At 49.3% G+C, this 22,655-nt stretch overlaps 2 protein-coding genes and 1 pseudogene across 3 annotated transcripts; 2 read left to right on the plus strand and 1 right to left on the minus strand.

Annotated features, from left to right (window-relative positions):
• Positions 1–1,228: 1,228 nt before the first annotated feature.
• Positions 1,229–11,231, plus strand: LOC116482234 (putative SCAN domain-containing protein SCAND2P). Its single transcript, XM_032175529.2, is given in 5 exon segments — positions 1,229–1,968; positions 1,971–2,077; positions 6,179–6,260; positions 8,902–9,009; positions 11,086–11,231. Coding segments are annotated over 5 exon segments (609 nt in total). The 5' UTR covers positions 1,229–1,679; the 3' UTR covers positions 11,109–11,231.
• On the plus strand, positions 3,625–4,741 carry LOC116482233 (egl nine homolog 1-like; annotated as a pseudogene).
• WDR73 (WD repeat domain 73) lies at positions 6,940–22,382 on the minus strand. 2 transcript variants are annotated; one of them, XM_032175528.2, is made up of 8 exons: positions 22,317–22,382; positions 21,697–21,764; positions 20,757–20,845; positions 16,264–16,352; positions 15,615–15,679; positions 13,899–14,063; positions 13,186–13,551; positions 6,940–11,455 (listed from the first exon to the last, which is right to left on the minus strand). In XM_032175528.2, exons 1-8 carry the CDS (start codon positions 22,355–22,357, stop codon positions 11,220–11,222), a joined length of 1,119 nt encoding a protein of 372 aa, XP_032031419.1. In that variant the 5' UTR covers positions 22,358–22,382; the 3' UTR covers positions 6,940–11,219. The 2 variants fall into 2 exon arrangements, 1 of the variants encoding a protein (XP_032031419.1); XR_009209613.1 differs by having other exon boundaries at positions 11,343–11,455; positions 12,950–13,551.
• Positions 22,383–22,655: the final 273 nt, after the last annotated feature.

A 22,655-nucleotide genomic window follows, 5' to 3' on the forward strand; every position in this document is an offset into this window, starting at 1 on the left:
TATTTGGGTTGCACATAACTCCATGGCAGCGTTTTAGAAAATGCACCCTCCGCTGCATTGCCTTCCTTAAGAGGAAGGAGTGTCTCCCTTTTTTTTTCTCCTACCACAGCACACTCGCCGCCTGGTGCTTGGCCCAAATTGCTCCCTAACTGTTGAATGAAAGTCAATGGTATTAATCTCGAATGACCCAGGACTGTGCAAGCAGGAAATGAGGAACTGTGTGTCTGGTAAGTGACGGGGGGAGGGACAGAGTGGTAAAGCATTACCATAGCTACCAACCATGCCAGAGAAAAGCGCTTTAAGTGGCAGAAAACCTTAACTGGAGTCCCAGCTTCATAAGGGCAGAGACCTCAGTCCCAAGCTGTCTCGATTTATTCATCTGTATAGTAAGGATAAATAGGGACTAACAGGGTTAAACAGCTGCCCTCAGCCCTAAGTGAAAATACTTTATAAACTGGCGTGCAGCTCATGCCTATAATCCCAGCACTTTGGGAGGCCCACGAGTTCAAAACCAACCTGGGCAACATAGTTAGACCTCATCTCTATTAAAAACAAAACAAAGGCCGGGCGCGGTGGCTCGCGCCTGTAATCCCAGCATTTTGGGAGGCCAAGGCGGGTGGATCATGAGGTCAGGAGCTCAAGACCAGCCTGGCCAAAATGGTGAAACGCCGTCGCTACTAAAAATACAAAAAAAAAAAAAAAATCAGCCAGGAGTGGTGGTGAGCGCCTTGTAATCCCAGCTACTCGGCAGGCTGAGGCAGAGAACTGCTCGCACCCAGGAGGCGGAGGTTACAGTGAGCCGAGATCGCGCCACTGCACTCCAGCCTGGGCGACAGAGCGAGACTCCGCTTCAAAATAAATAAATAAATAAACAAATAAATAATAAAAAACAAAACAAAACAAAACAAAAAATTTTGTAAAGAGCCCTCTCTCTCATTACCACCAGGTCCGCGCAGGGCGAGAGGTCTCCACCTCCCCTGGGAGGCAAGACCCACACCCTCCCAGGTGCGCGAGTTGTGGCTGCGGTTCGCGACCCCGCCCCACTTATCCAGCTGGTAGAAAAGTCCCAGCTGTCATCAATGATTCGTCTGAAACGAATAGGCGCCTGAGATATCCTCACATTTTATTGGCTAACGCTGCTGTCTGTCTTCGGGCGGCGGCCTCTGGGAAATGTAGTTCCGGAGAACACGGAGTCCTTCTGGGGCTAGGTTTTCCGCTTCCGGTGTTCAGTGGCTAGCCAAATAGCCGTGTTTGGGGCCTAGGCTCGGGCTTCTTGCGTCCCCGCGAAGAACGTGGCACGGGGCCTAATCGTCCGTATTCTTAGGGCCTTGGCGTCCGTATTCTCTCAGCTTCAAGCTTCTCTACTTTTCAACCAGATCACTTAGCCGTTGACTCCTCTTATCAAACTTCCGGAACTGCCACCCCACCCGTGACTCCACAGGCACCAGGGCATGCAACAGGGCTGCGACAGGAAGGCTCTCTTCACCTCAAGCGTGCTGGGCTAACACTTGCGATTTTTACTAGAGTTAACTTTGTAAGGTATGTCTCTGACTCTAGAATTTCAAGAGAACTTCCACTTAGTGACTCTTAAGTGGAAGTTCTAAGGTGGCTTCCCAGTGAGGTGATGAAGAGGTTTGAGCTTCAGAGTGCAGTTGCAAGGCTCTTCTCTGACCTGAACAATGGCTGTAGCTGTGGACCAACAAATCCAGACTCCTTCAGTACAAGATCTCCAAATAGTTAAACTGGAAGAAGATTCCCACTGGGAGCAGGAAATTTCCCTTCAAGGGAATTACTCTGGACCAGAGACATCTTGCCAGAGCTTTTGGCATTTTCGTTACCAAGAAGCATCAGGACCCCCAGAGGCCCTCCTCCAGCTCCGGAAGCTCTGTTGTCAGTGGCTAAGGCCAGAGAAGTGTACAAAAGAGCAGATCCTGGAGTTGCTGGTCCTAGAACAGTTCCTGACTGTCCTTCCCCAGAGATCCAGATCTGGGTCAGACAGCAGCATCCGGAGAGTGGAGAGGAGGCAGTGGCCCTGGTGGAAGACTTGCAGAAAGAACCTGGAAGACAGAGGCTGGAGGTGAGCTATAAAAACATAGTTCTGAGCAGTTAAAATAGAGGTATGTGAGAGACAGAGCTGCCTTGGGTTGCTAGCAGTGTGGGCGATGCGTAGTACTTCACTATTGGTGTTAAACTGGAATTTGCTTATTTCGTGGTCATGGTAGCTGCAACTTTCCTTCCAAGTTCAGGCTGACTCTTCAGAGAATGCACAACATTGGCTGCTCTGAGTGTCCGTCCCTGCCATTAAATAAGAAAATTGCTTAAAATGGCATGAGCCTCACTCTGATCAGGGAGGAGCACATATGACAGGGATGTCTTTTTGGAGAACAGCTCTCAATCTGTAGCAGCCAGCCAGAGGCAAGCGGCTTCAGTGGTCTTTGTCGACATTATTGAGCCTATTGCAAAACACCTGAATTATCCTATGTCTTTTTGCCTAGGGGTTGGCAAGGCAGGTAGGAGCAGTCCCCAGAGAGCTGGGTGGGCAGGATGCAGTGGTCCATGGCCTTATCTCCATAAAGCCTTCCACATGTCCGCCGTCTTTACTGCTGTTGCAGGCTTTTGCATAAGACTGGCTTTTTCCTCTGCTTTTTTTTCTTTTTTTTTGGAGAGGGAGTCTCGCTCTGTCACCCAGGCTGGAGTGCAGTGGTGCGATCTCGGGTCACTGCAACCTCCGCCAACCGGGTTCAAGCGAGTCTCCTACCTCAGCCTCCCTAGTAGCTGGGACTACAGGCGCTCACCACCACGCCCGGCTAATTTTTGTATTTTTAGTAGAGACGGGGGTTTCACTGTATTGGCCAGGCTGGCCTCGAACTCCTGACCTTGCGATCCACCCGCCTCGGCCTCCCAAAGTGTTGGGATTACAGGCGTGAGCCACTGCACCCAACCTTTCCTCTGCTTTTTTATGTTTGGGATGTTTAAGTTTTAGTCCTTACAGAATTTTGACCACTTCCAGTCCTTGAAGAGGAACAGGATGTGCTCTCAAAGAAGGAGCCCTCAGGATCAGTACTAAGTTCTCCAAACATCCATCCGAAGCAAGCACAGACAGAATCTGTCTGTTCCAGGCAATGGTGAAGAAGTTCACAGCCAGAACCAGAGGAACAGTTGAAGCACAGCCCCAAAATAGAACTCTAGCCCGTCCAGAAGAGTGGTAAGAAGTAGCAGTGTGGGCCCACGCGCGCCGCACTGCCGTGTCGCCGCCGGGCTGTGGTGTACGTGCAGAATGCGCAGAGCGAGCGACACCCGCTCGCCCTGCGCTCCTCCACAGCCTGGGCCGGGCCTCCCGGGACGCTGAGGCGGTGGCGGCGGCCGAGGGGGCCGGTCTTGCGCTCCGCAAGCCCGAGCCCAGGTTGCCGTTCGCCGCACAGGCCGCGTTCTCTCAGCCCACGGCGGCGATGAGGCGCTGAGGCGGCCGCCGGCGCTGCGCGGGAGCCTAGGACTCGGAAGCGGCCCGGCCGAGGGCCCTGGGTGCCAGCCTCCTTGAGTCAAGGGTAGCGGGTGCATGGCGCAGTGACGGCCCCTATCTGTCTCTCCGCTCCCCAGCCTCGGGCGAGGCCGTCCGGCCGCCACCCCTCCTGCTCAGCTGCCGTCGCCATGGCCAATGACAGCTGCGGGCCGGGTGAGCCGAGCTCGAGCGAGCGAGACCGGCAGTACTGCGAGCTGTGCGGGAAGATGGAGAACCTGCTGCGCTGCAGCCGCAGCTCCTTCTGCTGCAAAGAGCGCCAGCGTCAGGACTGGAAGAAGCACAAGATCGTGTGCCAGGGCAGCGAGGGCGCCCTCACCGGGACTCCGGCCCCGCGCCGCCGGCTGCAGCGCCGCCGTCCACAGCGTCGCCGTCCAGGGACGGGGCCCAGGAGCCCAGGAAGGCAGCGAGGCGCCGGGACAGCGCCTCCGGGGACTCAGCCAAGGCAAAGGCCAAGCCCGCGGCCGACCCCGCGGCGGCCGCGTCCCCGTCTCGCGCGTCCCCGGGCGGGACAAAAGCCATGGTTGCTTGTTATCCGGTCAATGGAACGGGCTATGTACGTCATGTTGATAATCCAAATGGAGACGGAAGATGTGTGAAATGTATTACATTACGTTAAAGACTGGGATGCCAAGGTAAGGGGAGGTATACTTCGAATTTTTCTAGAAGCTAAAGCCTGGTTTGCTGACATTGAACCCAAATTTGATAGACTGCTGTTTTTCTGGACTGACCATCGCAACCCTCGTGAAGTACAACCAGCATACGCTACAAGATACGCAATAACTGTTTGGTATTTGATGCAGATTAGAGAGCACGAGCTAAAGTAAAATATCTAACAGGTGAAAAGGTGTGAGGGTTGAACCCAATAAACCTTCAGATTCAGTCAGTAAAAACGTCTTATAGAGCCTTTGATCCAGCAATACCCCACTTCACCTACAATAATTGTTGACGCTGTTTGTTAATTTGTGAATACGAATAAATGGGATGAAGAAAAATAGACAACCAGTTCGCATTTTAGTAAGGAAACAGAAACAACTTTGTGTGTTGCATCAAACAGAAGATTTTGACTGCTGTGACTTTGTACTGCATGATCAACTTAGAATCTGTGATTGCTTACAGGAAGAAGATAAGCTACTAATTGAAAATGTTTTTACCTCTGGATATGAAATAAGTGCCCTGTGTAGAATTTTTTTCATTCTTTTATTTTGCCAGATCTGTTACCTAGCTGAGTTAATTTCATCTCTTTATATATATATATATATATATCAAGCTTGAATTGGGATAATTTTTCTATGATTAGGTACAATTTATCAAAACTGAATTGAGAAAAAATTACAGTATTTCTCAAAATAACATCAATCTATTTTTGTAAACCTCTTCATACTATTAAATTTTGCCCTAAAAGACCTCTTAATAATGATTGTTGGCCAGGCGCGGTGGCTCACGCTTGTAATCCCAGCACTTTGGAAGGCCGAGGCGGGCGGATCACGAGGTCAGGAGATCGAGACCATCCTGGCTAACACGGTGAAGCCCTGTCTCTACTAAAAATACAAAAAATTAGCCAGGCTTGGTGGCGGGCGCCTGTAGTCCCAGCTACTCGGGAGGCTGAGGCAGGAGAATGGTGTGAACCTGGGAGGCTGAGGCAGGAGAATGGTGTGAACCTGGGAGGCGGAGCTTGAAGTGAGCTGAGATCGCACCACTGCACTCCAGCCTGGGTGACAGAGTATTTCTCCTAATGCTCTCCCTCCGCTAGCCCCCAACCCCCCTCAGGTCACCTTTTACTACCCGAGTGGGACTCCTGCAACCAACTCCCTTGCCGCTCACAAATTCCAAAAGAATTTTACCCAGCAGGGAGGCCCAGTAACTTTACAATTTAGGCTCCAAAATGTCATCAGCCTGCAAAAGGTTGCCCAAATCTCCTTACCCATATGAGGCCAGTGCCATGGCTGTGGTAATGAGGGATTGCATTAAAATTATTCTTTTCTTTGACCCTGAAATCATCAGATTCTACTGATCTGCTTGTTTGCCTTAAAGATACTGGTTACTTCATTCTGTGTCGGGATCTTGCTCACATGGCATGCAGTACTGTGTAGTGGAGGAAAAAAAAAAAACCAAAAGCTTCAGAGTCCAACAGCCTTAGGCCGGGTGCGGTGGCTCACGCTTGTAATCCCAGCACTTTGGGAGGCTGAGGCGGGCAGATCACGAGGTGAGGAGATCGAGACCACGGTGAAACCCCGTCTCTAATAAGGCTGGTGGCGGGCCTGTATCCCACTACTCGAAGGCTGAAGAGGCTGCACGGAACAGAGGAGCATGACCGAGATTCCACTCCGTATCAAAAAAAAAAAAAAGAGAGTCCAACAGCCTTGAGTTGAATTCCCAGCCATACCCTGACCTTGCTGTGTAACTCTGGGCAAGTCTGAGAAGCTTCTGGCTCAGTGCATAATGTCAGCTTGTTTCTTTTCTCTGTCTCCTCCTGCCCCCTTTATTGCATTTAAAAGCCAAAATAATCACTGTTTCATTTTTTCTAAGTCTGTTTTGTCACTTGCCCTGACTCAGGCATTAGAGAGGCATTTTGTTCCAAGGCAGTGTGTTTTGAGAAGGGGTGTTATGTTTCCTCAGGAGCTAGCGACACCTGGTGATTTGGCTGTGTATATCTCCTAGGAGGCATGGAGGAATCCAGAACCTGGACAGAACAACCACCTAGAAATAACTCAGCAGAATTCTGAAAATGAGGTCACGCTGGGTAAGAATGCCTTTTTTTTCATAGTCAAAGTTAGCTATGGAGTTTCTGTAGTATTCACTACTCCAGACCTTTTTCAGGTTGAATTTTTTTTTCTTTTTGCCTATGTCTGTTCTTATTTTTTTTTAAACTTTTATTTCAGTAGTTTTTGGGGAACAAGTGGTGTTTGGTTGCATGGAAAAGTTCTTCAGTGGTGATTTCTGAGATTTTAGTGCACCCATCACCCAAGGGTAGTCTTTTTTATCCATCAAGTCTGTACTCAATATGTAGTCTTTTTTTTTTTTCTTTTTTTTTTTTCAGACTGAGTCTCATTCTATCACCCAGGCTGGAGTAGAGTGGTGCGATCTTGACTCACTGCAACATCTGCCTCCCGGGTTCAAGTGATTCTCCTGCCTCAGCCTCCTGAGTAGCTGGGATTATAGAGATGTGCCACCACGCCCAGCTAACTTTTGTATTTTTTTTTTTTTTTTTTTTTTTGTAGAGACGGGGTTTCACCATGTTGGCCAGGCTGGTCTTGAACTCCTGACCTTAAGTGATCTGCCTGCCTCGGCCTCCCAAAGTGCTGGGATTACAGGCCTGAGCCACCACAGGGCCCCAGTGTGCAGTCTTTTATCCCCTCAGTCTGTACCCAGTGTGCAGTCTTTTATTCCTCACCCCCCTGCTCCCACCCTTTCCCCCTGGGTTGAATATTTCAAATCTATTTCTTCCTTCAATCTTACTCAAAAGAAATCCAGTACCATAGTCAGTTTCACCAAGGATGAATTTCTTGACCCAGAAAGGAAAGCTCATTTTAGGAAGATGGTCAGTTTAGGTATGTGTCTTAATTTTAAGATAGATGAACATGGATATATAGTTATGCATTTGGGCCTGAATTTTTTTTTCTAATTGTTCTTTTCACTGAGCTTTCCCAAGAATCCCCCCAGAATTAAAAAAAAATTACTATCTCCTCTCCCTGGCATATAAAATGGTTGAGATTAGATTTACCAAACCATTACATCTCCCTTTTGTCTGCCTGCAAACAGATTTTCCAATCCATAGGCCCAAAGTGAACTCCCCACATGGAGTAGGAGGAAAACCCACAGCGTCTAGATCTTCATATTCTGGAGAAAAGGAGAGTGTGAAAGACTGCTCAGTGGCTGGGGTGAGAGTCAAGTTTGGCCAGGTACTAATCTGGAGAAAAGCCAAGACCTGGAGCGAGCTGGAGTGGCAGGCCCTGGAGGATGAGAAGGTGGCAGGAGTGCACTGGGGATACAAGGAAACCAAGATTTTTCTGGGAATTCTCAGAGGCCTGGATCCACGAAAAACTCCGCACCTGCCATCGAAACCACCAGGTGTACCGGATTATGGCTGAGCAGCTGTGAGAGCATGGCTTCCTGTGGACCCTGGAGCAATGTTGCTATCGGTTCAAAAACCTCCTGACCGACTACTGCAAAGCCAGGAGTACCTACACACCAGGCACCAGTGTCTTCTATGATGAGATGGATGCCCTGATGAGTCTTTGGGCACTTTCTAATGCCTTTGATGCCTTAGAGGTGGTAGGAGGCCTTCTTTGGGATTGAGAGGATTCCAAAGGGAACCAGGGCATAGCACTAGAAGATGTGGCGGGATGGTAATGAAATAGTGGAGGAGTCTCAAGAGGAATCCTGGAGCCTTGGTCCCCAGGCCTTAAGGTGGAATCCCAGTGGCAACTCTCCCCACAGTCGACCTCAGAGCAGTGGGAGCTATGCAGTCCTGTGGGAAGCATTCAGGCTCAGAATCAGGAGATATGATTATTGTCCTGGCTCTGCTATGACTAATTTGGGTCTGGAATGGCCTCATCGGGGGAAAAATTGGTGACAACTTTAAGGGAATACTGTTTATATCCTGTCCTCAAGTATTGCTTGACTCAACCCTCTACTGAACCAGTAGTCCAGGGTTGCTCACAAAGACCACTTTGAGGCTCTTGCTCTGCTCTTTAGCCAAGGAGTCTCCCTTCCTGCCTTTAGTAACAACATTACAGGAACAGAGGAGAGAAAGGTAGGAGTTAAAGATCCAGTCATTTGTTTCCATCTAAAGTGCCCTATAAGCCAGGCATTGTGGTGCAAGCCTGTAGTCCCAGCTACTCGTGAGGCTGGGGCAGGAGAATCACTTGAGCCCAGGAGTTGGAGGCCGCAGTGAGCTGTGATCATGCCACTGCATTCCAGCCTGGGCGACACAGTGAGACCCAGACTCAGTTGAAAAATAATAATATTATTAAAAGAGTTTAAAATAAAGTGTTCCATAGATGTGAACCCTGCGTAGATTATATGCACCAGTCTGCCATTTAAAAGGTTTGTTGTTCTTGGGCAACCTCTTTAAATACCCTTAGCCTCCATTTTCTCATCTGGACAGTGGACATTGTGATGGTTTCTACCTCCCTGGGCTGTTATGAGGATGCTTACACAGTATTAGCACTTGGCAAATGTTAGTTTTCATTATCATCATCATTATAACTATTATGAAAATAGATAAGTGCATTATCCTGTACCCTCAAAGGAGTAAAAGGGGGGAAATGTCTGACCTTACTGAGAGGCGCCATCATTCTCATTTCACCCGTCACTTCCAGACATGGGAACAGAAAGTGAATTTCAGAACTCCATGTCCCCTCCTGTGTTTCTCTGAGCAGGACTTCCAGTTCCCCAGCCAGATGGGGTCACAATGCTGCAGAAAAGTGAAGAGCTTTGGAATGAAGATCTCCCGGACTTCAAGGAGATTCAGAAAACATCCAGTGCAGGTGGGAAATGAGTGGGAGCTAGCATTACACCAACAAAGTCAGCCCTGGGATTCTAAACTCGGACAAGCCAGCACTGGGCAAGGTCTGAGCGGGGAGCCAGGCACTCAGTGCACCCAGTTTACTATTCTGTGGTGTGGAAAAGCACAGGACTTGAGAAGAAGGTGGCACCCAGGAAAGCCTGTTCCCCTAAGTTTGAACTTTAGTTACCTTGAAAAAAGGTCTAACTGAATTATGAGTGTTTATGATTTTATCTTTATTTTATTTTTTTGAGATGGAGTCTCGCTCCGTCACCCAGGCTGGAATGCAGTGGCACAATCTCGGTTCACTGCAGCCTCTACGTCTCAGGTTCAAGCAATTCTCCTGCCTCACCCTCCCGAGTAGCGGGGATTACAGGTGTGCCACCACCATGCCCGTCTAATTTTTATATTTTTCGTAGAGACGGGGTTTCACCATGTTGGCCAGGCTGGTCTTGAACTCCTTACCTCAAGTGATCCACCCACCCTGGCCCCCCACAAAGTGCTGGGATTACAGGCGTGAGCCACTGTGCCTGGTCTATCTTTAAATTCCTATCTGAATTTATTTAGGTTTTTTAAATAAAAATTTTTTTTTTTTTTTTTTTTTTTTTTAAGAGACGGGCTCACCATGTTGCCCAGGCTGATCTCGAACTCCTCCTGGACTCAAGCTATCCTCCCACCTCAGCATCCCAAAGTACCGGGATTACAGGCATGAGCCACATGCTTGACCTGAATTTTAACTGCAGTTAATTATCACTTAACCAGCAAATTCATACAGGAGAAATCCCCTAGCCAGGTGCGGTGGCTCACACCTGTAATCCCAGCACTTTGGGAGGCCGAGGTGGGTAGATCAGAAGGTCAAGAGATCAAGACCATTCTGGCCAACATGGTGAAACTCCGTCTGTACCAAAAATACAAAAATTACCTGGGCATGGTGGTGCGTGCCTGTAATCCCAGCTACTTGGGAGGCTGAGGCAGGAAGATTGCTTGAACCTGGGAGGTGGAGGTTGCAGTGAGCCGAGATCACGCCACTGCACTCAAGCCTGGGTGACAGAGCAAGACTCCATCTCTACTACAAAAAAAAAAAAAAAAAAAGAGAGAAATTCAACCACCTTAGGAAGCCTCTCATTTATGTATTTCTAGCATGTAATTAGTGTTGCACATTGGAAGGGCTAATAGATGCTGACAGAGTGAACAACTTATTTAAGCTTATCTATTTTGTGTGTGTGTGTATGACAGGGTCTCACTCTGTTGCCCAGGCTGGAATACAGTGGCATGATCACAGCTCACTGCAAACTCCAACTACCAGGCTCAGGCAATCCTCCCACCTCAGCCTCTTGAATAGCTGGGACTGCAGGCTCACACCAACACACCCAGCTAATTTTTGTATTTTTAGTAGAGACAGGGTTTTGCCATGTTGCTCAGGCTGGTCTCGAACTCCTGGACTCAAGTGATCCACCTGTCTTGGCTGCCTACATTGCTGGGATTACAGGCATGAGCCACCATGCCCAGCCAAATTTGTTTTTTAAGGGAAGGGATCTTTTTATGTTGCCCAGGCTGGTCTCAAACTGCTCAGCTCAAGCAATCTGCCCACCTCAGCCTCTGAAAGTGCTGGGATTACAGGCATGAGCCACCATGTCCAGCACACTTTAATATTCACTATGGGCCCTCAAAAGGAAATGTTTGTGGGGCCACCAAAAGCAAATGTCTCTTGAACCTAGTCACCTGGGGAGACAAGTGTGGGAAAGTGCACCTGTGTTCCCATGAGAACCACTCAAGAGGAGCAGAAATCTTGTTTTGCTATTTCCTTAATTGCTACTAGGGCTGGGATTATTTTCATGTTTATTGGTCCCTCTACATTTTTTTCTTTAAAAAAATTCACAAAGCATGTTTATATTTGTTAGCTCTTTTGATTCTCCCTATGATAGTGTGAAGACAGGGACAAAACGCTGCCATTTTACACTCCCAGATCTAACAATAGCTACCAAGTAATTATGCCATGCGTTTCTTCTAACCTTCGCAATATCGCTACAAGGTAGTTCTTACTATCCTCATTTTACAGATAAGGAAACTGAGGCTAAGTGATGCTGGTTGACTTGCCCAAGGCCACACAGCTGGTAACAGGGACTGGCAGTCACCCTTGCTACTACAGCAGCTCCTCCCCTTTCTAGAGGCCTGGATGGAAAGATGCTGGTGTCAGCGAGGGGCACGAAGGTCCACCCAGTCCCACACATGCAGAGAGGCATCATTTGTTGCTGATAACAAAGTCCTTGGTCTGCAGGGATGCCAGGTGTGGGTGGTGACCAAAGGAGCAGGGTCCATCCCGTTTCCATCTAGGAAGATGTGACCTCTGTGAGTGAAGAGAGGTTTTACTTGGCTCCGTGTTCCATCCCAAGATGTGGCATCATAGACCTGGACTGTACCATCAAAACCTGAGAATACAGAGAATTGAGGCTTGACAATGAATCCCTATTTTAAAATAATTTTCTTTCTATTTTTAATAGAGATGGGGTTTCACCATGTTGACCAGGCTGGTCTTCAACTCCTGGCCTTAAGCGATCCTCCCATCTCAGCCTCCCAAAATGCTGGGATTACAGGCACCCAGCCCCTGAAATACTTTTTATAATTTGTTCTATGGTACCAAAACAGGCTATTGGATGAGGAATCAAGGCACTTAAAAGGCTAACCACGGGCAAGTAGCATCTGCCCTCAGTGTTGGCAGCTGATGACTCCCTGGGGCATGTAACCATGAGCATCCGTTGTGCACCTGTTACGCGTGAGGCTTGAAGGCTAATTCTGGACAAGTATTAGCTCTTTTAATCCTCAGAACTGTATGACACAGATATTGTTATTTTCCCCAGGAAACTGAGGCTTAAGAAACTTCTTAAAACCTGTTCAAGTTGCCCCAGAGTCCAGTCCCCTACCTCTGGGTCCCTTTCAGCAGATGGCCTTGTCTCCTACTCGATGGGGGAAAACAAAAGCCTTTGGAGAGAAACACCCTCATGTCCCTGCATGATCTAGCTGCATGCACACTCATTCCATCCTGCCATCTTCCTGTTACTGAAGAACCAGCCCCTCTACCTGAGCTTGGCTCTTCTGTTCTTTCTGGATCCTGGCATTTCCAGTCATCCTTTCTTGCTCTCTTAATGATTTTTTTCAACCCCCACCTGCCTCAACGGATCCTTCCTGTTGGCTTTTAGATAACCACATTAAGTACCCCAAGCAACTGGCTACCACCAGACCAGAACCAGGGGCCTGCTGACCTAGCTGGCTTGCTATTTTTTTTTTTTTTTTTTTTGAGACAGAGTCTTGCTCTGTCACCAGTCTGGAGTGCAGTGGCGTGATCTCAGCTCACTGCAACCTCTGACTCCCGGGTTCAAGCGATTCCCCTGCCTCAGCCTCCCGAATAGCTGGGATTACAGGCGTGCACCATCACACCTGGCTAATTTTTTTTTATTTTAGTAGAGACGGGGTTTCACCATGTTGGCCAGGATGGTCTCGATCTCCTGACCTTGTGATCCGCCCGCCTCGACCTCCCAAAGTGCTGGGCTTATAGGCGTGAGCCACCGCGCCCGGCCAGCTTGCTACAGTTCAAAAGGCAAGCAGGCTGAGAAGTACCCTTGAGGTGCTGTCCCTGCTGCTCTTTTTTTTTTTTTCTTTTTGAGACAGTCTCGCACTGTCACCCAGGCTGGAGTGCAGTGGTGCAATCTTAGCTCACTGCAAGCTCCGCCTCCCAGGTTCACGCCATTCTTCTGCCTCAGCCTCCCGAGTAGCTGGGACTACAGGCGCCCGCCACCATGCCTGGCTAATTTTGTGTATTTTTAGTAGAGACAGGGTTTCACCGTGTTAGCCATTGTCCCCTCTTCTTTCTGACCCAGCCCAATGTCTGTCCCAGTGTCTTACTGTCTGCAGGCCCCTCCACCAACCTGAGACCTGAATTCCTGCTAGGCTAGGAAAGGCCTGCTGCCAATGTGTGGAAGTTTAGTAGCCAGGGTGGGGAAAGGCCTGCCACTGAAGAACCTGGAGAGTTCGAATCTCTCTGTGAGCAACTTTAACTTCTGGAGCCAGGTTTATCATGGTGCTGGAGGCTCCTTCCTGAGCACCCAACAGTCCCCTGGAAGAAAGAGATCAGATAACAAGACAAAATCCTGCTCGGCAGTACCTGAGATGGCCAAGCAATTCTTCAGGCCTGGGGCCCAAGTCACTCGCAGCAGCTCTGGGTCAGGGCTAGGTATGGATACTGGGCACTGGACTGAGCTCACAGGATGGCAGAGATCCCGGGGGTCAAGAAGACAAAGACGCCCATCTGAGCCAAGGCTGGCAATGCTGGCCCCAGGGCCCTGGCCCCAGCTCCCAACTTCAGCACACCATCTCTTTCCACCAGACCCAGGGCCAGGGCTGCGATTCTCCAACGGTGCCCACTTCTGGCGGGTGTCAACAAGCCCCAGCCGGCCCAAAGCACAGCAGAAGGCAAAGGTGTCTGCGTCTAGGACCTGCAGGCTACTCAGCTCCTCACTGTCACTGACATCTGGAAGACCGAGAGCAAAGGAGACAAGCAGCTGGAGGCAGATGGGTCTGGCAATTTGGCAGGGCTGGCTGGTCATAGGTCCCTTCCCACCAGTCCCAGACAGAATAAATCACATCTCCCTTCCCACTCATCTCACCATTGTCTGCTCAGCTGGTTGGGTGCTGGTCCCTGGGACTGCCTAATCCTGCCCCAGCATAGGAGCCCTTAGAGGCCAGGGCTCACCTCTTATTCACCGTGTATCCCCAACACCTGGCATAGAGGGTTGAACTCAGTTTCTATAGTGGCTGAGTTGGGCTGGGGGGTGATGCCGGCTGGAGCAGTGAGCAAGGGGCAAAGTACCACGGTACCTGAGGTGTACGTGGTCTTCCGGGACTCCAGATCAACGACCTGCAGACTGCACAGCCTCGCCCCATGGAGGACTCCGGGTGCCACTGCGGAGAAGACGGCCACCCTAGGCCAGAGACCCTCCTCTTTCTCATGCACAGCAATGGTGCTGACAGCTTTAATGACGTCTAGGGGAAAGCGAAAAGAGGCCAAAATCCAGAACTTTAATGCAGGTTTGAAACATGACAGGCCAGTCAGCTGTCTTCCCCTGTATATTTAGAAGGTCAGGGAAGAAAAGGAGCTACCGGTTGGCAAGAGATGATGTTGAGACATAACCACTCTGGCTTACGTTTACATTTTTTAAACCATCAGAAACATTTCAATTTCTTTATTATTTGTCTTATAAACTGTTTTTTTGCAAATGGAAGATAATGCCATCTCAAAACCCAAAAAGGAATTCTGGCTTTTTATACTTTTGTGGAGAACAGGTAGAAGACAAGAAAAGGAATGAACACGTTGCTGGTGTCACTTACCCCTTCAGCAACAAGTAACAGGTACAGAATTCATGAACTGATATTATTTCTTCAAAAACATGTTCCATGACCTCGAGTGACTTGCTAAAGCCTAGCAAGTACAGGTGACGTTACAGATGTCATTGTCTTGTAAGGTGGACAAGCAAGTCCACATCTTTTTTACACTGAATGGAACATCCTTGGCTTTGAGTCAAATTTTGTTTTGGTTCTTTTGTTTTTTTGAGACAGAGTCTCACTCTGTTGCCCAGGCTGGAGTCCAGTGGCACAATCTCAGCTCACTGCAGCCTCTGCCTCTCAGGTTCAAGAAATTCTCCTGCCTCAGCCTCCTGAGTAACTGGAATTACAGATGTGCACCCTCATGCCCAGCTGATTTTTTTGTATTTTTAGTAGAGACAGGGTTTCGCCATGTTGCTCAGGCTGGGCTCAAACTCCTGGTCAGGCGACCCACCTACCTCGGCCTCCCAAAGTGCTGGGATTACAGGCATGAGCCACTGTGCCCAGCCAAGTTTTAGTTTTTATTTGGTTGTCTCCACCTGCTTGGTTAGCAGGCAGGTTCTCCTCTCTGTATTCTACATCTGAGGCTTCTCTTAATATATGCTTAATGCTGCCAAAGAGGTGAGCTCACCTGAGCAGCCTAAGCTCTGCCCTTGCCACTGCCCCTGCCTAGGGAGAGTAGTTCTCTGGATGAACTCAATTCCAGGAGCAGGCTACAGGAAGCTCCATTTGGGGCTTGGATGCCATGCTATGGTTGCTAATTCACCTTGTCTGCATTAAAGTAGATTAATTCCCACCTGGCTCTGAGTCTACTTCTTCTTTTTTTTTTTTTTTTGGAGATGGAGTTTTGCTCTTGTTGCCCAGGCTGGAGTGCAGTGGCATGATCTTGGCTCACTGCAACCTCTGCCTCCCGGGTTCAAGCGATTCTCCTGCCTCAGTCTCCCTAGTAGCTGGGATTACAGGTGCCTACTACCACGCCCGGCTAATTTTTTGTATTTTTAATAGAGACGGGTTTCACCATGTTGTATAGGGTGGTCTTCAACTCCTGAATTCAAGTGATCCACCCAGCTCAGCCTCCCAAAGTGCTACGATTACAGGCATGAGACTGTCCCCAGCCTGAGTCTACTTCTTAACTGGCTCAGATTAGGGGACAGGGGTGTATGAGTCACACTTTCCTAGAACCCCAAACCCCATCAAGTCAAATTCACTCACCACTGTCCTCTGCAACCTGCCACACCTGCAGATAACAACCTGGAAGGCCACTGGTAACCAGCAATCTATTCAGAAAAGACAGAAAATCAGTCCAGACCATGGGGAGCTTATCCACACAGGTCCCTTCCCCTTTCCAGTGCACTTAGCTTGGGACTCTACTTCCCATATCAGGACATCTTACTGCAAGATCATCAAGGCCAACCACCCTCACTTCACAGATAAGGGGCAGGCTCAATCCACTTTAGGGAGACTGAGCCCAAGCTTCCATGTGTCATGATGGCCACCTACAGAGGACACCAGTATGGGGCCAAACACAACCTGACCCAGAGACTCTTGGCCTCTCCCAACTGAGTAATTATCACCCAAGAGCAACAGAAGAGCATCTTTCTGTCCCGTATCTATTTCCTGGAGCAACTCCGGTAGACCTGTTGCTTACATTAGTCAAAGGGCTCTGGGGGGCTATGAAGCCACAGTAGTGGTTTCTTTGTATTCTAAATCTGTGTGTATCTGTGTGCACACACTTGTGCACTCACATGTGCCCGTGTGCTGAGGGGGTGGGAATGGAGATGAGGAGGCAGAATACCCCCAGGCATTTGCAGCCATCCCATCCCATCCTGTGTGGACGGCTGGATCACAAAATTGACCATACCTGGTATGTGGCACGTGCTTTAGATCAAAGATAGACCTGTCTGAAAATCCTCCATGGCGCACTTTGAAATCTCTTTCTGGGAATAAGCCCTAAAATACAAAGGAGTAGCCAATCAGAGCCAGCTCTTCAGATGAACATTTCAGAGGAACTCTAAGTGAGGAGTCAGGTCCTAGCCTGGCAGGAGGCCATGGAAGCCACTCTGCTGGTGAAAGGGCGTTGGTGTCCTGGTATTTGGCAATGTTGGTCTCAGCTGCCTACACATACAGCTTCCTTTTTCCTTTGCACATCCAAAACCCTTCTCCTAGCCTTTCACTAGCCCCTTTTACTACAGCACAAGCATTATACTCCAGGCCTTCCTAAAGAAGCCAGAGAAGCTTAACAGCTTCATCAAAGACAGCAATGGACACATCCCCTTTTCTCCCTCCATTCTCCCGCTGGAAGCCAGGTGAGTTCCTCTAACGATAAAAATTAACAATTACAACTTATCAGTATTCACTGTGTCAGGCGCAGTGTTTAGGGCTTTATCACAGTTACTTCTTACAACCTCCTATGATATAGGTACTATAATTATCCCTATTCTACAAATGACACAACTAAGGCACAAGGAGCTTCAGCCACTTATATGAGGTCATACAAGTATTAAGTTGTGAATTTGAACCAAAGTCTGTCTAACCCAAGTCCATACTGTTAGCCACTAGGTTCTACTATCTCCATGTAAGGAACCAGAGGCAAGGGAAAAGGAGGTGGCCATAGAAGAAACAAGGCAAAGCTGGTGGTGAGTGGGGAGGTAAATCAGTTCTCACAGCGAGGCTCAGTCTGGGTGAACCCCTGACTCAAGCCGGACTGGAGATGGGGAAGATGAAGAATACTAGGTGCTACCCTATAGCTGCTGTAGCCTCTGGGTTTTATGAGTACAAATTTGGCTTTTTTTTTTTTTTTTAACTTGTTTTTGGGACAGACAGTCTCACTCTGTAGCCCAGGCTGGAGGGCAGTGGCGTGATCTTGGCTCACTGCAACCTCTGTCTCCCCAGTTTAAGCTATTCTCCTGCCTCAGCCTCCTGAGTAGCTGACACTACAGGTGTGCACCACCACACCCAGTTAATTTTTGTATTTTTAGTAGAGACGGGGTTTCGCCATGTTGCCCAGGCTGGTCTCGAACTCCCAACCTCAGGTGATCCGCCTGCCTCAGCCTCCCAAAGTGCTGGGATTACAGGCATAAGCCACCACACCTGGTCTTTTTTAACTTTTTAAATTTTGTGAAGAGATGGGCTTGCCATGTTGTCCAGGCTGCACTTGAACTCCTAGGCTCAAGCAGTCCGCCACCTCAGCTTCAAAAAGTGCTGGGATTATAGGCGTGAGTCACCATGTCAGTCTACAAACTTGGCATTTTTCCTAAGCTTTCCCTCTTGAGATTATAATTCAGTATGTTTGGGAAGTATGCTAGGAATATGCATTTTAGCCAGCACTCCTAATGGCCCTGGTAGGGTGGTCCTCAGGCTACTTTGATAAAAACTGGGCCACATCTGCATGGGATCTAGCCTCTCCCAGGCTGAACAATGCTTTTCTATGTCCTTGTCTAGCCTCTTAGCCTCTTCTCTTCTAAACAATTCGACTCAACTCCATAACATGGTGATGCCCTAAGATAAATTTATTTACTTATTTTTGTGAGATGGAGTGTCATGCTGTTACCTAGGCTGGAGTGCAGTGGTGCCATCTCAGGTCACTGCAACCTCTGCCTCCTGGGTTTAAGGGATTCTCTGGTGCCTCAGCCTCCCCTGAGTAGCTGGGATTAAAGGCATATACTACCACACCCGGCTAATTTTTTTTTTCTTTTTTTTGAGACGGAGTCTCGCTCTGTGACCCAGGCTGGATGCAGTGGCGTGATCTTGGCTCACTGCAAGCTCCACCTCCCAGGTTCAAGCAATTCTTCTGCCTCAGCCTCCTGAGTAGCTGGGACTACAGGTGCACGCCACCACACCTGGCTAATTTTTGTATTATTAGTAGAGATGGGGTTTCACCATATTGGCCAGGCTGGTCTTGAACTCCTGACCTTGTGATCCACCCACCTCGGCCTCCCAAAGTGCTGGGATTACAGGTGTGGGCCACACGCCTGGCCAAATTTGTTTTATTTTTAGTAGAGATGGGGTTTCACCATGTTGGCCAGGCTGGTCTTGAACTTCTGGCCTCAAGTGATCTGCCCACATTGGTCTCCCGCTCCCAAGGTGCTGGGATTACAGGCATGAGTCACCGCGCTCGGATTGTTTCTTATTTCATTAAATAATTTAAAACAAAACAAAATAAAAAAGGCCAGGTGCGGTGGTTCACACCTGGAACCCCAGCACTTCGGGAGGCAGGAGGATTGCTTGAGCTCAGGAGTTCGAGACCAGCTTGGCAAGACCCCGTCTCTACCAAAAAATACAAAAATTAAGCAGGTGTGGTGGCACATGCCTGTGGTCCCAACTACTCGGGATGCTGAAGTGGGAGGATGGCTTGAGCCCAGGAGGCAGAAGTTGCAGTGAGCTGAGATCGCACCACTGCACTCCAGCCTAGGTGACAGAGTGAGACCCTGTCTCAAAAAGAAAAAAAAAAAAAAAAATTTAAGAAATTTGGGGCCAAGAGTGATGGCTCATGCCAGTAATCCCAGCACTTTGGGAGGCCGAAGCAGGTGGATCACTTGAAGCCAGGCGTTTGAGACCAGCCTGGCCAACATAGCGAGACCTCATCTCTACAAAAAAATTTAACAATCAGCCAAGCATGGTGGCACATGCCTGTAGTCCCAGCTACTCGGGAGGCTGAGGTGGGAGGATCACTTGAGCCTGGGAGGTTGAGACTGTAGTGAGCCAGGGATCGTGCCACTGTACTCCAGCCTGGGTGACAGAGCAAGCCCTTGTCTCAAAACAAAAAGAATTCAGGAGTAGCCAGGCGCGGTGGCTCAAGCCTGTAATCCCAGCACTTTGGGAGGCTGAGGCGGGCGGATCACGAGGTCAGGAGATCGAGACCATCCTAGCTAACACGGTGAAACCCCGTCTCTACTAAAAACACAAAAAATTAGCCAGGCGTGTTGGCGGGCGCCTGTATTCCCAGCTACTCGGGAGGCTGAGGCAGGAGAATGGCATGAACCCAGGAGGTGGAGGTTGCGGTGAGCCGAGATCGCTCCACTGCACTCCAGCCTGGGGGACAGAGAAACACTCCGCCTCAAAAAAAAAAAAAAAAAAAAAAAAAGAATTCAGGAGCAAACACTCAAATTCCTGCCCCCACATGGCCCTTCAAGGTCATCTGCCTGTATGCCTCACTCCTCCCTTGTCCTCTGATGACTAATGCCATCCCCTGGACTCCTGATCTATCCTCACCTTCTATTCCTGGAAGCAGGAGCGTGTTCCCTGTGATATTCCCTCATTTTCACCCTCTCCCTCTTCAGGGTTACTTTCCCATAGCTTGCAACTCTGCTCAAGCCTCTGTGTTTAGGAAACCTTCCCTCAGATCTGTGTTTCCGACTAGTTGCTGCTTTAGCTTCTTCCGTCCCTACATTTCCTGACTCTGCTTCCTCTTCATTTTTAGTCTTTGGGCCTGACCACCACCAGCAAAAATCCTGTAGCAGAGGTCACCAAGAGTTTCCCAATTGCCAATCTTATGAATGAACTCAATTCCTGATTTTTTTTTTTTTTTTTTTTTGAGATGGCGTCTTCTCTGTTGCCCAGGCTGGAGTGCAGTGGCACGATCTCAGCTCACTACAACCTCCGCCTCCCAGGTTCAAGCAATTCTCCTGCCTCAGCCTCCTGAGTAGCTGGGATTACAGGTGTGCGCCACCACGCCTGGCTAATTTTTGTATTTTTAGTAGAGACGGGGTTTCACCATGTTGATCAGGATGGTCCCGAACTCCTGACCTCGTGATCCGCCCAACTTGGCCTCCCAAAGTGCTGGGATTACAGGCGTGAGCCACTGCGCCTGGCCTTCAATTCTTCATCTGAATGATTTTATTGGAACTCTAGACAGCTACTAACTCTTTTTTTCTTGAGAAGTTCTCTTCTCTTGGCTTCAGAAACATTGACCTTTTCTGAGATTCCTCCTACCTCAGAGGCTGTTCTTAGTATTCTTTGGGGGTGGGGGTGCATCTTCCTGTACTCATCCCTTAAATGTGTTCCCTGAGGTTCCGTCCTCACTATATTCTCCTCACTCCTTATATACCACACATTCACTAGGTGACTTTAACCACTCTAAGCATTTCAACAGCCCTCTATATCCTTAATCGCTCCCTAAATCTATTTCTGATAAAGTGTAACCGACCTCCTCCTCTGATAGCCCTCTGTAAACCACGAGACATTCTACAGCATTTATCTCTGTGCATATTTGCCTCTCTCTGTTAGACTAAGGGCAGGCCTAGTGCTTTCTCTCTTTCTAGTATCCAGGACAATACCTGGTAGGTAACAGGAGCTCCACAAATGTTTAATAAATAAATAAAAGTCGACATACTCAGCATGTATATTTTAAGTTACCTTGTTTTCCTTTACAGAAAGTCTGAGAGGTAATTTCAGATGAAGAATTTCATTCTTTTTCAGGCTTTCGTAGCCAGCAACAAAGACTCCTGGAAAAAGAAGCAGAGGTAGCTGTCACAAATTGTTAGAAAGATTGCAGACCATGGATAGGTCTATAAACACCCACCCAATCCCCTGAAGTAAGGATACATTCCTTCACTGTGCAGCCTTGTATGGAGGAATTGAGTATCTGGTTGTGTCTTTTTCAGACAAGGTCTCGCTGTGTCAGCCAGGCTGGAGTGCAGTGGTCCGATCACAGCTCACTGCAGCCTCAACCTCCCAGGCACAAGTGTTCCTCCCACCACAGCCTTTGGAGTAGCTGGGATTATAGGCGTGAGCCACCACGCTCGGCTAATTTTTGTATTTTTTGTAGAGACAGGGTTTCCTTGCTCAGGCTGGTCTCAAATTCCTAGGATCAAGCAATCTGCTCGCTGCCTCAGCCTCCTGAAGTGCCCAGCCTGAAGACTTTTTTTGTTAGCCACGCCGGAATGCAGTGTCCTGATCTCGGCTCACTGCAACCTCCACCTCCTGGGTTCAAGTGATTCTCCTGCCTCAGCCTCCCCAGTAGCTGGTGGTACACAGGTGTGCACCATCTCGCCCGGCTAATTTTTGTATTTTCAGTAGAGACGGGGTTTCACCATGTTGGCCAGACTGGTCTCGAACTCCTGACCTCAGGTGATCCGCCTGCCTCGGCCTCCCAAAGTGCTGGGATTACAGGCGTGAACCACTGCTCCCGGTCAGAGATCTTAATAAGAGGAATATTAGTGCTGATGGGGCATCAAATTGCTACAAGTGACTCTCAGGTGCCCAGAAGAGTGGGTTGGGTCCCTCTAGGCTTAGTTCCTGAAACCCAGCTCAGGAGTGAGATTCCCTCTCCTTCAGGGCCAGGAAGGTATACCACCTTTGTCATCAATCCATTCAAGGACTCGAGTGGCTCCTGAGAGGTCGAATGCATAGAAATCCTCGTACCTGCACAAAAGGGACATACAATCACACGACGCACAGCACTTCACAGCTCAAAGAACTCCAAGATGGCAGCCGCATGGTTCAGTGGCCCAAACTCTGGAGTCAGGGAGTCGTGGGACTGAGTTTACTTCCCATTCTACTCCCTGTTTCTGGGACCAGGCCAGTCCCTTGATGTCCCTGAGCCTTGGTCCACATGTGTGGACCTCCCAGGTTACCCAGATTTCCCACGGTTGACGTGAGGAATCAATGAGATTATCTGTGTTCTGAGCTGAACTCAGAGGCTGGCGCAAACTAACGACACTGCGTCCAAACTAACGACACTGAGTCTTCACAAGCGCGGCTCTTACTAGTAATCTCACAACTCGCGCACGCGGGAAGGAGCCATTTCCTAGAGATGGGGGCCTAGGCCCAGGCGGAGTCCTCCGCGGTGGCGAGCCCCGAGGCCACAGCTGGCCCACTCTGCACCAGGATCCCCAACGTGCCTCCACCCACACCCATCCGCCCGCCAGGCCAGCTCCGGGCCCAGCTCCAGTCTCCCAGCCCCGCACGATTTACAAGCGCAAGGATTCCACCAGCCAGTCGTCCTCAGAGTCCATGGCAACGGCCGCTTCCGGCGTCTCACTTCCGCCTGCGAGCCTTGGGGAGCCGCGCGGCTCTCGCGAGATGTGGGCAGGGCCTCACGTTAGGGGCGGGGTTAAGAGGCCGAGCTGCACCACGGCATGAGTGGGTTACGGGTTTTCTCCGCGAAAGCTCCGGGAAAAGTGACCTGAAATCGGGACTTTCCCGCTGTCAGCTCCGAGCAGGACCTGAGGACCAAATGATCGCCCGTTTTAGGGCCGGGTGTTTGCAGCCCAAGAGAGGGGCAATGAATGCTCCAAGGCCAGAAATAATACA

The sequence above is a fragment of the Hylobates moloch genome, unplaced genomic scaffold, assembly GCF_009828535.3.
Source record: "Hylobates moloch isolate HMO894 unplaced genomic scaffold, HMol_V3 SCAFFOLD_14, whole genome shotgun sequence".
Lineage (NCBI taxonomy): Eukaryota > Metazoa > Chordata > Mammalia > Primates > Hylobatidae > Hylobates > Hylobates moloch.